General features: G+C 46.0%; 1 protein-coding gene across 1 annotated transcript; it reads right to left on the reverse strand.

The window, feature by feature from the left end:
* Positions 1 to 7,586: 7,586 nt before the first annotated feature.
* LOC310701422 (uncharacterized protein) lies at positions 7,587 to 14,369 on the reverse strand. Its single transcript, XM_083492236.1, has 4 exons — positions 14,237 to 14,369; positions 10,739 to 11,469; positions 10,171 to 10,297; positions 7,587 to 8,641 (listed from the first exon to the last, which is right to left on the reverse strand). Exons 1-4 carry the CDS (start codon positions 14,301 to 14,303, stop codon positions 7,725 to 7,727), a joined length of 1,842 nt encoding a protein of 613 aa, XP_083348362.1. The 5' UTR covers positions 14,304 to 14,369; the 3' UTR covers positions 7,587 to 7,724.
* Positions 14,370 to 14,792: the final 423 nt, after the last annotated feature.

The raw sequence follows: 14,792 nt of genomic DNA on the forward strand, positions 1-14,792 counted from the left end.
CCAACGTAGAGGGAAATAAGGTATTTTTGTTAGAGTTTGGGATTATATTGCTGCAGAACGCAGAAACAAATACTTGGGTAATGCTGTCGGTTGAAAGAACAAAGAAACATAAGATTTAATACTCCTTGCAAACAAAGCCATTCTAAGTACAAGCTTACATGTGTCCATCATGGTTATCGAAAGGAAGATCAAACACTAACTGATTGAAGAAGAATGAAGGAAAGCCTGGGAAAATAACACTCTACAGGGAGTGACCTAAGGAAGAATCAGTGAGGGAAGAACAGGCTGCCTCTCTACCACCTCAGTGGTTCAGATAACTTATTGCAAGTGCCATTGCTTTACTCTCAACCATCTTAGGCAACATATAAAAACGTTACATTAATACACAATTACTAATCTATATATAAAAATCAATATTCAATCATTTTCCTTCTGACACCCTGCCTCTCGGCCTCTAGGTCCTCACCCAGAGTCCAAAGAAATTCTATACTATTTGCATATTTTAGGCTGCTTTTATCCATGTTTTTAGTGTTCAGATTTTGGAAGGTGCTTTTGAGTTTCATTTTTTGAAAAAAGGAACAAATACATAATAATAATAATAATAATAATAATAATAATAATAATAATAATGGAGCTCAGTGTTGTCTGCTCTTAACTGGCAGCAGTTCTCCAGGGTTCCAGACTCCTAGCCTTACCTGGAGATAATCATTATCTTCATTTATTCGTATGCTGCCTTTCCATTTTTAAGCCATGCTCAAGGTGGCTTGCATCACCAAAGAATTTACATAAAAACGAAAACATAATAAACTTTTATGTAGTCATAAGTGAAGGAAAACATCTCAATAAGTGTGGCGTTCAGAGCTCACAGACTATTAACCCAAACACCACTAATCCGCTGCCACCAACCCGGCCCTCCCCGGTAAATCACTTAGTCTCAGTCAGGTTCTTAAGTTAACAAAGAAGAGTGTAGTTTAGTGCAAACACAAATAAACTTTAACTGCATTCAAAACGTTGTTACTCTTTACCTTCTTAGTCTTATTTTATCCTATCTCTCTTCTGCCTCCCCTCACACAAGAACCAACTGCACTAACTGTCTCTCTATTTCCAACTGTCTGTCAACTGCTTTCCCAACTGCCTTTCCCAACCAACCAACTCAAACCTCTGGCTAAGCCCTTTTATAAACAGGTAGGCTCAGCCTCTGGATTTTCTATTGGTCTACCTGTTAACTCTTTCTCTCCCCCTGTACAGACATTTTAAAAAGAGTGGGCAAATGCCACAATAAGCATCAAGGCTGGCCTAAGACATTTTGGCACTTGAGTCAAACCCCAAAATGGGGCACCCCCCTTCCCCACCAGGGTGGGTGAAGATCGATATCAGGGACAAAGGTGGGGGGTGGGGAGAAAGATTAACATCGGGATCTGCTGATTATGTTACATATTTCATATTGTATTGTTTTAATATGTATTCATGATGGGGTTTCTGCCTTTCTACAAAACCTTTTTTCCACTCAGAAGGTGGGATAAGAATATGTAAATAAACGAATAATTATGAAAGGTCATGGTGGTTTGATCTAAGGTTTCATTTCTATTCCACCTTCCCATCAAATTTTATTTATGCATTAAATTTGCATGCTGTCCTTTATCTCAGGGTGGTTCACAGCATAAAAATACAAGATAAGAATACAAAATGCAAAATAAAAAGGACCAAACAAATGGATAACCCTCCTCGACCCCACTTCAAAGAACTTGAAGCCATGGGTGCAATTCAGTGTACAGCTACAGAGATAGTTCTGTCAGTGTAAGAATTTCTGCCCCTCCCCCGCGGAACAATATCCCTTCTCTCCCCCCACCAAACACTGATCTGGGGGTTCTCTTAGCACTCCAGGGTGTATTTGGGGGAGATGGGATAGGGCGGTTTTCCAGTAGCACAGAGCTTTCCAAACTTTTCATGTTGGCAACACTCTTTTTAGACACGCATCATTTCACGACACGGCAGCAATTCAGTTTTACAGTGCTACCTCGGGTTATATACGCTTCAGGTTACAGACTCTGCTAACCCAGAAATATTACCTTGGGTTAAGAACTTTGCTTCAGGATGAGAACAGAAATCGTGCAGCGGCTGCGCAGCAGCAGCAGGAGGCCCCATTAACTAAAGTGGTGCTTCAGGTTAAGAACAGTTTCAGGTTAAGAACAGACCTCCAGAACGAATTAAGTTCTTAACCCGAGGTACCACTGTACTAGCAAACCAGAGGTTAAGCTGACACAGTTTGGAAAGCTCTGCACTAGCAGAATGGGATCATTGAATTCAGCCCAGTGTATATGTTTTGGTTTGCCTCTTTCCCCTGCACTTCATCGTTTTATCCTCACAACCTGTGTGAGTTGGGTTAGCTGAGAGGGAGTATTAGTGGCCCAAGTCAAGCTGTGAACTTCCTGACCGAGTGGGGGTGAGGACCCTGGCCTCTGACAGGTCCTTGTCTGGCTCCCTCTGTTATGACTAAAGTCTGAGGGCAGAAACTGGAAAGTGCTGGAAGATTCTAGAAGATTCATTTCTTATGCAAATATTGTTTTGAGTATCTCAAGGTCACACTGTTCCAGACAGTAAAACAAGGGACTATGACATCCCTGTCACAATCCCCTCCCCCGTTACACCTGTGTAACGTGTTTCAAAATGCTAAGAGTTGTATTGATTGAAGCGCCGTTGGCATTCTGCTGCAACAGTACTTCCATTTCCTCTCCCCCAATCTGTTCCGGAAGGCCCCACCCTCAGGTAGGACAGGGTCTTAGGGCAGCCCTGGTCCCAACATCATCATGAGACACCCTTGCCAGGCGCCCTCTGTCAGTGGCAGCAGGGGCACCCACGGGTTTTCCAATGGGGTGCAATGTTAAAAGTTTCAAAGGAAGGCGCAAGCGAGTTTCTCTTACACCAAAATTGATAAAAATGGAGCCCATTGCTTTGACTTCATGTCTCAGCTTGTACAAATGCAACTGACTCTTTTTAAAAAAATGAAAGTGGGAATCTGGGGGTTATAGTTCATCCAGGGGAGCAACGATTCTCCTCCCCGCTTCAGCTATATTTTATTGCTGTTTTGCAGTATTTTAAATTTTTTCCCTTGCATTAGTGCTATTTGCTGCTGTGAGCACGATTCTGGGGGAAAATATCCTACAAAAATAACAGGTATGTTTCTGCCCGGTTTCGAACCGGGGACCTTTCGCGTGTGAGGCGAACGTGATAACCACTACACTACAGAAACTGTGCCCTGCTCTGTGTCTTTGCTTCTTCCCCCAGCTGAAAACACGCCTTTATTGTGCAATTCCCCCAAGCTTGAGCGTAAGATCCCACCTCAGTAAGATCTTCACCTCCCTGGAGATGGATAGGGAGCAAAAAAATTTCACTTGCTAGGCCAGGCAGGAAACTCTGTGGAGGCCCAGTCTCTGTAAATGCCTTTTCAACATAAACAACAACTCCTGTCTGGCAAACGGATTCCCTTACAGAGAATTGATTTAAGGGACTAAGGAAAAACTTGGCTATTTTAAAAGCCGTTTGGTTAAATATATTTCCTAGTCTGAGGTCCACACTACTTGTGCTGTGTCTAGAAAGCACAGGTCTGAGTAGTTTCCCCTTTGCCCCACTCCGTTCCAAGGGCAATAGCTTGGAACAAATGTCAATCTGAGGAAAACCGGAGTTGCCGTTCTCTCCGACTGAGTTTTAAAGAGTGGGTTTTCCGGGGGGGGGGGGGAGCTGAGGCACGAAAGGAAGTGTGTATAATCCCTCAATTGAAAATGTTGTGGTTCAATTGAAAATGTTGTGGTAGAAATGCGGTCATAGGAAGAAAGGCTCATATTCCTCCTAGTTTCTGACTGTGGACCTTGCACATGTGAGGCGAATGTCTCTTTTGGGAAGAAATACAGATTGAAATGGAATAAACAAATAAAAAGCCGGGGAATTGCACCAGCTGGGACTCGAACCCAGGTCACAAGGTTGGGAACCTTGTATGATGCCTCTACACCACTGATGCAGCTAGCAAAGATTTGCTTTCTACCCAGAGAAGGAAGCCTGCAGGAAAGTGTCAGGCAGTTCCCCAGATCTTCTCACACACAATATAAACGTGTAAATTTTGCCCTCAGATTCTTGCTGTGCATCCCTTCTTGCCTGCTTGCATTTCTTTTACCAAAGTTTGTTTCCTTTTTGGTCCCCTTCAACTGGTCCAGGCTTCCATTTTCTGTAAGAAGCCTCCTTGACCCTAAGAACTTCCTTGACTCTGCTCATCAACCACACTGGCATCCCCTAGGACTCGGCAGCACCTTTCCTGATCTGGGGTGCACATTCCAGCCGAGTTTTTATTATTATTGCCATTTTGAATAGCCCCCAAGGATTTTGGAGCAATGTGTCCCTCTCAACCTTCCCTTTACAAATACTTTCATTTCTGAGAAGCTGAAATGGAGTAATGAAATTTGGAATCTCACATGGTGGCATGAAGAAGACCCTGGTGGTCCAGTTTTCAGGACTCGGTGCTCTAACAGGGTTGATTTCTGGCCAAGGAAAGGGCTTGCTCTCTCCTGGAAGTGAAGCTCTTGCAGCCACACTGCCTTGTAGCCACGCTTGGGCTGGGTTTCTACAGAAAATGTGCTCAGGCATATGTCTATGTAGCCTTCTTAGCGCAGTAGGCAGCGCGTCAGTCTCATAATCTGAAGGTCCTGAGTTCAAGCCTCAGAGAAGGCAGCTTGCAGTTCTCTTTGTTTTTGTTTTTTTTGTATTTTGCAAAGGGTGTGTAGTCCTCTGCTCTCTGAGCAAAAGGTTCAGCGGGAGGCTCTGGGTGTCAGTCTTGTGAATGTAGGGACAGGATTGTTGCTTCAGGTGTGAGAGGGTATGAGTGAAGGCCGAGGTAAGCCCCTGTGCTTGAGCAGAGCAAGTTACACTTTGAAAAAAGAATAAGGCTCATCAGGTGAAGGAAGGGAGGGATGAGAAGCACCTTCACCATCTGTCCCTGATGGTCTAGTGGTCAGGATTTGGCGCTTTCACCGCCACGGCCCGGGTTCGATTCCCGGTCAGGGAATCTTTTTGCCAGGGAAAAGGAGCAATGGCTTTGCTGTGGTTCGTGTTCTATAGGTCACATTGAGGGATTCAGAAATAAATTTGGTTAAAGAAGGCCTCTATCTTGCCATTCTTCCTGGTGGTCTAGTGGTTAGGATTTGGTGCCCTCACTGCCAAGACCAGGGCTTGATTCTCATTCAGAGGATGCTTTATTTTCTCTATTTTGAGGCTTTTTTATTAGTTGTTTTACACAGAGAAATAACGCCGATCAACCCCCCCCCCTCCATTACCTCCCTCACATACCTTCCACAATCAATTATCGGTTGCAAATGGACCCCTGTTCCATCACAAGAATTAATACAACCATCTCAGCAATTCTCACCAATCTTCTGCTGTAAAAGGTTAAAGGTGTGCCTATTTAGTATATATTGAGGCTCTAATTATCACTGACTGCAACATTTCTCTGATGAAAATAGGGGCATCCTAAGGAAATGCGGAACATTCCGGGATAGAGGAGATAGATTTTTCCACCCAGAAAAGTGTGGGGCTTTTAAAAAAATTATTTTTATTTTTATTGAAACTTCTTATAATGGTCCTGCGTGTTTCAATAAAATACACAGGAACAATAATAAAAGAGGGCAGGATCAGCCTCAGACAGCGTGGCCAATGCATCAGGAACGATGGTAGTTTGAGCCCAAAAACATCTGGAGGGCCACAGGCCTCCTTCCCCTGGTATAGAAGCTAAAGAAAAAGTAAATTAGGGGCACAGAGTAAATATTGTCCTTTACCTTTCTGACTCATTTCAAAAACTTAAAACCAGTAAGCGCTGGGTTCCATCTTGGGTTAATACCATTAGTGGAACACTCATTAAAATCTCCACTACAGTGGTACCTCGGGTTAAGTACTTAATTCGTTCCAGAGGTCCGTTCTTAACCTGAAACTGTTCTTAACCTGAAGCACCGCTTTAGCTAATGGGGCCTCCTGCTGCCGCCGCACCGCCGGAGCACGATTTCTGTTCTCATCCTGTAGCAAAGGTCTTAACCCAAGGTACTAACCTGAAGCGTCTGTAACCTGAAGCATATGTAACCCGAGGTACCACTGTATAATTAGACTCCTTAGGATGTGACCTCAGATAGTAATGCAGATTTTAATGCTATAGACCTTTTTTGGGGATGGGTATTTTTGCATAATTCCAGGAGTGGAGGAACCTGTAGTCCAGTGTTGTTGGACTCCAACTCCCATCAGCCGGAACCAGTATGATGGTCAGGCATGGTGGGACTAGCAGTAAAATAAAATAAAAAATATAGAGGCCACAGGTTCCTGGTATCTGAGGAATTTTGGCTCAATTGTTAAACCACTCTGTGTAGCTCTCAGCAAACAAACTACATGTCCCAGAATTCTTTGAGGGAAGAGATGATTGTTTCAAGTGGGATCATAGTACTTTGACTGTATGGTATGTTTGTAACCTCTGACTCTGTGACAAGGATGGGGAGCCTGTAGCTTTCCAGGTGTTGCTGGACTACAAATGACATCATCCCTGGCCAATGGCCATACTGGCTGAGCCAAATGAGATTTGGGAGGGTGCCAACAACATATGTGGGGCTCAGGAGCCCAGTTATGTCACCCCTTGTCTGCAGAGCTGGCAGCTTCTCACCCTTTTTTGAACACCCTCCCTTGTGGATTGTTCCCTCAGCCTCCTCTCCTCTCCTTGGAAGTCCTCTGGGAAGCTGCTGCTGCTGCTGTCCCTGGTCGCTGATCTTCTCCCCTGCCCCAAAGAGAGGTGTCTCTCAGAGACACCATTCCCTTGGTGGAACTTATGGAACTTGTGGAGCTGTCCTGTGAATCCACTGGATGACACTGCGGAAGAACGTTGCCTCAGGAGAGTGAGGAAAATTCTCAGGATGATTCACACCCTGGCACTTTCTTGATCTCCTGCCCTTGGGCATAATATATAGAAGCATGATTAGTCACACCAACAGGGTAAAGAACAGCTTCTATCCGTGGGCTGTTAGGCTGCTGAATGAAAAGATAACAACAGGGCAACTGACTTTCGGGTTTGGTGGATGTGCGTCAGTAAACAAGGGGAATTAAGACTAAGAGAGCTGAGTGGGGGGTGCTTATGTAATCTCACTGTATACAAGTTGTACAAGTGACAATAAAGTATTTCAATTTCAATTATAGCCAGGGCTGTTGCAATAAACAGCTGTGCAAGCCTTTGGGAAGCAGAGACAAGAGAGGGCATCAGAGGAGGGAGGGAAAGAAGAGAGGGACAGAGGCCAGTGTTGCCTGTGGCACCCCTGACCATCATTCAAGGCACCCCAGCACCCTGGTTGAAAACCACTGGCCTACAGCACAAAGGTAAGAATTACATCCATTGCTTCTGACCCTGCCCACCATGGACATGCGGCCCTTGGAAGGTTGTGCACAATGGAATGCGGCCCTCGGGATGAAGACGCTTCCCCGCCCTCGCAAGGAACCTTTTATAATGTGAAGTTTCAGGTTTCGTACATCAACCATTTCCAACATCCCGTTAAAGATGACCACACCTTCGTTGCTAATTTTTACATGACAGTTCTATGGTTTTCTTTATTTGTAAGGGAAACATTCTTTAAAAAAATTAAATTCTGCATTTGTACTTTGAGGGAATCATATTGCCTTTCGGCAGCTGAATGCCTCATCCTCTCTGACAACTCTTAACATTCAGGGGGATTGGCTCCCACGTGGATTTTCTCATGTCTACGCAGATCACTTCGATTAAGAAACCTCTGCTCACACGACGAACATTTATAGGGTCTCTCTCCTGTGTGGATTCTCCTGTGTATCAGAAGGTACCCTTTCTGAATGAAGCTTTTCCCGCAATCCGCGCACGTGTTTGGTTTCTCTCCTGTGTGGATCCTCTCGTGTGTCAGGAGGGATGAGCGCCGAGTAAAGCACTTCCCACACTGAGCGCACCTATAGGGGGTCTCGCCCGTGTGGGTCCTCCGGTGGATGACGAGCTGCAGTCTCCGGCTGAAGCTCTGCCCGCAGTCGGAGCAGCTGTACGGCTTTTCGCCTGTGTGGATTCTCTCGTGATTGATGAGGTTGCACCGGATACTGAAGCGCCTCCCGCACTGTGCACACTCGTAGGGCTTCTCGCCCGTGTGCATTCTCTTGTGCCTCACCAGCGTGGACTTCCGGTTGAAGCTCTTGCCACAGTCCAGGCACGTGTACGGCTTTTCTCCAGTGTGGGTCCTCTCGTGCACGACCAGGTTGGCCTTGCAGTTAGAAGTCTTCCCGCAATACAAGCATTTGTATGGCTTCTCGGCCTGGCTGAAGCTCCTGTCCTCGGATTGCTCTGTCTTTATCTTCAACTTGACGATCTCCTCCTGGAAGGGATTTTCATCTAACCCGGCGCCCACTTCATCGTAATGATAAGCCTGTTTGGCTGCCTTCCCAGGATGGTTTTCCCAAGGACCTCCTGGCGCCGGGGGACTTCCTGGCATCAGCCCCATATCAAGCCCCTGGAAGAAATCCCCTTTGGCTCTTTCCAGGGATATTCCACAGAGGTCTGTCTGCTCAGGTCTTTCCAGCTGGAATGTCTCCTCTTCATTCTCCTGTTCTTGCCCATCACCTTCAAAGGGGGGGGGGGGGAGGAGAGGAAAATCATGGCACAATAAGTACAGTCATACCTCGGGTTGAATTTGCTTCAGGTTGAGCGCTTTCGCTTTGCGCTCCGCGGTGACCTGGAAGTAACGGAACACGTTACTTCCGGGTTTTGCCACTCGGCATGCGCAGACGGTCAAAATGATGTCACGTCCTTGCATGGAAGCAGTGAATCGTGATCGGCGCACTCACAGATGCGGGTTGCGTTCGCTTTAGGATGCGAACGGGACTCCAGAACGGATCCCATTCGTATCCAGAGGTACCACTGTAGAGGCTTGTAGAAATTCCCAATCCCTGTTCCATTACTTTCTGTCCCTCTGTTTTTAGAGGCACCCCCCCCCCCAAGAATCCTGGGGAACATAGTTTGTTAAGGGTGCTCAGAACTGTAGTCTCTTTTGTGCAGAGGAGGGCAACCAAGATGATCAAGAGTCTGGAAACAAACATTAAACGGGACAGTTAAAGAAGCTGGGTATTTTTAGACTGGAGAAGAGGAGGCTGAGAGGAGATAAGATAGCCATCTTCAGATATCTCAAGGGCTGTCATATGGAAGAGGGAGGAGGCTTGTTTCCTTCTGCTCTGGAGGGAAGGACCAGAACCAATGGCTTCAAGTCACAGGAAAGGAGATTCTGACTAAACACCGGGAAGAACTTTCTGAGAGTAAGAGCTGTTCAGCAATGGAAGAGGGTGGACTCACCTTTGTTTGAGGTTTTAAAACAGAGGTTTAAAATGATTCCTGCATTGCAGGGGATTCAACCATATTTGTTTATTCATTTCATATTTATTTCATAAAATTTATACACCACTTGACCTGTGGTTGAACTGTTTAATTATTATTTGCTGAAGTTTAATTTTACTGTTTGCTACAGCGGTACCTCCGGTTACGAACTGAATCCATTCCGGAGGTCCGTTCATAACCCAAAACCATTCTTAACCTGAGACGCGCTTTCACTAATGGTGCTTCCTGCTGCACACACGCCTCTGGCACACGATTTCCGCTCACATCCCAGGGCAAAGGGCGCAACCAGGAGAACTATGTCTGGGTTAGCGGAGCTCATAACCCAATGCATAACCCAGAAGCGTCCATAATCAGAGGTACCACTATATTAGATTCTGATGGATTGCTGAATGTTGCTTTGTTTGATATAAGTTGCTTGTTTTAAAGTTATTGTGACTTTTATATTGGATCAGATTTTTACAATTAATGTTTGATGTTTTATTTTGTTTTTATGTCTTGGAAGCTGCCAAGAGCGGCTTGAGCAACCCAGCCAGATGGGTGGGGTATAGATGTATTATTATTATTATTATTATTATTATTATTATTATTATTATTATATTTATTACTATTATTGACTGCAAAAAAGCACCTCTCAAAGATGACCCTTTGAGCCCCTTCCAACCCTACAATTCTATGATGGTTTTGTTCTAACCCCATTGGAGGACACAGCATTTTTATTTGTGTTTTAACAACTAGCAATTAAAAGTCTTGTGAATTCTTACCGAAGAAATGGGATTCTCCATCACCCTCCTGCTTGGCTTCCATGGAGAGCTGCATCTTCCCGGGGGCCCAGGAGTCCTGTTCTGAATTAGGACTGCTGACAAATGAGCTTATTGACAACCCTGACTCCTGAAAAAAAAAGTGGACGATAACAAATGATAATGAGGTTAACAGTATCGGTGCAGATGGCTTAATGACAAGGATATTGGTAGGGCATTGTGGTGCAGAAAAGTAAAAGAATGATAATTTACAGTGACAGATTTGGAATTTATTTTGCAATGTTATTAAGGTTGTTTCAGGCTTCTATGTATATTCTCTCGCACATGTACAGGGACAATGGCAGCTGTAGTTCATCCACATCTGGAGGGCCGAAGGTTCCTCACACTGGACGTAAGCAAACACATGTGGCCATCCCATCTATCTTGGGACCAAACTAGATTATTTTATTTTTTAAAAACCCAGAGCTTGAGGAATTGCCGCATCCATTTCTCTGCCCCTCACGCCAATAGATGGCATCCCTGCCCTATTTTCTGGGTTCTGTCAGGATTTCCCAAACCCTAAGACACTCACCTTTCCTTCCCACCCTTCCGACTTCAGGAGGAAATCTTCTGCCAGGACGACTGCCTCGCTGCAGGTCTCCGGGCCTTGTTCGCCGACCCAGCTCTGCATTTCCAGAGGCAAGATGCTCAGGAACTGCTCCAGAATCAGCACTTCCAGGATCTGGTCCTTGGAGCGTTTCTCTGGTTTCAGCCATTGGTGGCAAAGCTTCCACAGCTGCTTGCAAACGTCCCGGGGCCCCTCAGCCTCCTCATAGCAGAAGCGCCGGAAGCACTGGCGTTGCGTCTCTGAGTCGGCGGCGTCTTTGCTCACTGTCTCGTCCTTCCCTTTCCCTGAAGTATCCGGCCCTCTGCTGGGTTTCTGAGCTCCCCGGAGGCCCAGCACGGTTGCTGTTACCCAGTCTGCTTTCGGCCACTGGCTGGCCCCAGCTATTTCCTTGAAGGAGGCCTGGAACTCCTTCGTGTCTGCCTCTGAGATGGGCTCAGGTAGCCTGAGGTGCTTCCATCCTGAGCAAGGGGATTCCACCGTCTTCAGGAACTCCTGCTGCTGGTTTTCCCAACGCTCCTGCAAACCTTCCTCTGGCTCCTGCTTCACTTGTGCTGGGCCTTTGCTGGCCAGGAACTCCTTGATGGTCCCAACTTGGACAACCAGAGGCTCCCTTTCGCCTGTCTCCAGTTTCTCCCGGGATCCTGGTTCTGTTGGATCCTGCTGCTCCATTTTTATTTCTGGCTGGAGTTCCTGGGCTGAAAAGGAAATTCAGTTCTTGATAAAGGGCAAACCATTAAGAACATAAGAAGAGTCGGCTGGATCCGGCCAGTGGCCCCTCTAGTCCAGCATCCTGTTCCCCCATACAAGCAGGATTTGAGCCCAAGAGCCCTCTGCCCTAATATATTATTATTATTATTATTATTATTATTATTGAGCCCTTTCCTCTGGGAATTTGACTAATCCTCTTTTTTATGCTTTTTATTTATTTTCCCACACAGCAAAAATTATACATTCCAAATAAAACACAAAAGAAACAACAAATTTCCAAATAAACCAATCAGGGACGTGGACTTATAAAAAATATTTGGGGGGGGGGGCGGGAAAGCTCATGAATAACAAATAAGCTCATGAATATGCAAATAAAGTGGCGCCGCCTCCTCGTGAGCGAATAGGGGAGAGCGTGCTGTGCCTATTATACAGCTCCGAAGGAAATTGGGTGGAGCTTTTGCTCGGGAGGGAGGGCAGGAGGCATGCAGCCCGACCCTCCCTGTGCATTTTGGGCTGGGGGAGGGGCGGCGGTGGCGCTCTGCTGGAGGGGCGCCGGAGATTATTGGGGGGGCGGAGCCCCCCCAAAACGAATTTTTGAGGGGGCTCGGGCCCCCTCAAGCCCCATGGAGTCGGCACCTATGAAACCAATATATACAAATCCTTAAATTCCTAAAAGAGACTTCTATTGTTTAAGTTTTTTTCTTAATTCACAAATCCTTAATTTGTCCATATGACTTCCAACCTCCTCATTGAGGATCCATCCTTTCTCTTCTTATTATTATCACTGCTTCAGTATTCTTTATCTCCTTTCTTTCTTTTATTTTGTCTCATGTATCCTTAATCTAACTTGCAGCTTGCGGAGTTTAGTCAAAACATATCCAGGTTTTCACTTGTGGACAATGTTTAATTAAATATTCTTTATAAATGCCCCATTCATTTTTATACCTTTGGGTTGGCTCTCTCCTAATTATCTCAGTTAATTTAGCTAATTCAAGATTATTTTCTTTTAATGCCATCTAGGTGGGTGCCCATCACTGCCTCCTGTGGGAGCAAGTGCAATAGTTTAATTAAGCACTGCAGGAAAAAGTGCTTTCCTCCATCCTGAATCTTCCAGGGAGGAAGGTTGCAATCACCGCAACACACTCCTTCACATCTCCCTATGATCTGCAGGGGAGACCACTGGGAACTGTCTAGTTGGCGGTGACTCAGGTGACAGGGCCTTCTTAGCGGTGGCTTCCCGTTTGTGGAATGTCCTCCCTAGTGAGGTGCACCATTCTCCTTCATTATTAACTTTTAGGTGAAAAGTGTTCCTCTTTAGCCAGTCATTTGATGGGATGGCTGAAAATATTAGTTTTGAGAGTTGGAGATTGCTTTTAGTTCTTAACTTTATTTAAAGGCTGCTTTTAACTGTTTCTAGAAGTTTTGATTGTATAGTTTTGGTACTGATGTGTTTTCCACCCTGAGCACTTCAGGAGGAAGCCATGGGATATAACTAATAAATAGAGAAATTGAAGTTCTGTTCAGAAGTAAGCCTCATTCAGGCTCCTATTATCTGTAAGGCTGTCTCGCTTGTAAAGATTCACTTCTTTACTCTGACAGTCTAGGGCAGCTGTGTCCAAACTTTTTTCAAAGAGGGCCAGATTTGATGAAGTGAAGGGCCATGAGGGCCAACCAAAGAGCCAACCAAAGTTGTTGACTTTTTTTAAGGATTTTACCCCAGGAAATAAATTGCCACGGGCACTGGATTAAACCGACCGGCAGGCAGGATTAGGCCCCCGAAACGGACTTTGGACATGCCTGGTCTAGTGGAAAGGGTCATGGAATCACAAGTAGAGTTGGAAGGAACCACAAGGGTCATGTGAGGGTCATGCAATGCAGGGATCTTTCACCCAACATGGGGCTCAAACCCACGACTCTGAGACTGAGAGTCTCATGCTCTACCAAGGTCGTAGCTCAGTGGTAAAGGTTCTTCATTCCTGCATTGAGGGGTTGGACTAGATGATCCTAAAGGTCCCTTCCAACTCTATGATTCTTTTTAATACTGTGCAATAACCACAGAAGAGTTGCCAACGCAAGACAGTCAGCAACCCCAGAACTGACGCTGGTGTTTCCGCGCAATCCTGTCCCATTCATGTGTGAAGTGGGAATGCAGTGGAGAGAACCTTATTTTAACACCCAAAATGGGTGTGCGTGAAACAGCCATCTTCCAAGGTGCAAGGATCATCAAGGTAACGTGTGCGCAAAGTACTTTGTGCACTCAAAACATGCTATCACAATGTGCAGTTACTGCTACGTTTAAGGTTGCCAACTTTCCAGGCACCTCCGCTCCTGTGCTTTTAAATGGCAGGCAATGATGCTCGCCTGCGCCTCCATGCTGTTTTGATTTCTGCCACGTTACATTGCTGTCAAAGGCAGAGGAGCAGGCCTGACTTGGTTCCCCTCTGGATAAGTTGGCAACCCTGGCTGCCAACTGACCTGTGGGAAACCAGCTTGGCCTGCTCCTGTGCCTTTAACAGCAGCCTGCCATCCAATAATCAGCTTTCTGCAGCAAGGGAGATAAATGCAGTTGCAAGCTGATTGCTGCATACCGAGCCCCTGGCAGAAGGCAGAAGGCATGCTGGCAACGGTAAAAGGGAAATCTGGGAACATCGCCCTCTGCAGCTTTCCCCCACGGCTCCTGATTTCTCTGGCATCTCCCTCTTAATTGTTTTTTCTCCTTCTTTCTGTCCAGCGCCTCTGGGGGGGTTAACTCACCCACTCCTTGAACCTTGGTCATTGTTGCAACCTCTGGGAAGAGATCTGCAGCCTCCACTGGCTCCATCCAATAGGCAAAAACCCCTGGAGGGAAGAAGGAAGGTAGTGGATCAGGAAGGTGCCTCAGCTCAGGTCACAAGTTTGCATGCTCCTCTAGCCGGCACAGCTCTCTGTGTTTAACTCCTTCAGGGCAAAGGCACACAAAACAGTCAGGCATCCTAAAACATGAATGGGAGCAGAAGTTGCACATGAGTCCCTGGGTGACCTCTCCCCGCTCTGGCAATTTGATGCCCTGCGTTTTGTCCTGTTGCAGGCTGCCTACTTAAAATGTCAACGTGGAATTGCTAGAATTGCGAGGTTTAGCCCTTTCTCTGGGACTTTAATAGTTAAATCTCAGGGAGAAGGGGAATGGTTCATTCTTGTCTCTCTTAACAGCGCATTCATGCTCATGCATGTGCATGCACAATAAGGCCCAGGCTGCTTTTCGACGGGCTGCAGCTGCTGAGACAGATTTGGAACTATTGACCTCACAGTGGCAAGGAAATGGACATTTCCC

This window comes from Podarcis liolepis, assembly GCF_965112155.1.
Source record: "Podarcis liolepis genome assembly, chromosome: 2".
Lineage (NCBI taxonomy): Eukaryota > Metazoa > Chordata > Lepidosauria > Squamata > Lacertidae > Podarcis > Podarcis liolepis.

Coding starts and splice junctions, on each gene's coding strand:
- LOC310701422 (XM_083492236.1), bottom strand. CDS start 14,303: ATGGAGCCAGTGGAGGCTGCAGATCTCTTCCCAGAGGTTGCAACAATG. Junction 11,470..14,236: donor GACCAAGGTTCAAGGAGTGG/GTGAGTTAACCC, acceptor TTTCCTTTTCAG/CCCAGGAACTCCAGCCAGAA. Junction 10,298..10,738: donor CGGAAGGGTGGGAAGGAAAG/GTGAGTGTCTTA, acceptor TTTTTTTTTCAG/GAGTCAGGGTTGTCAATAAG.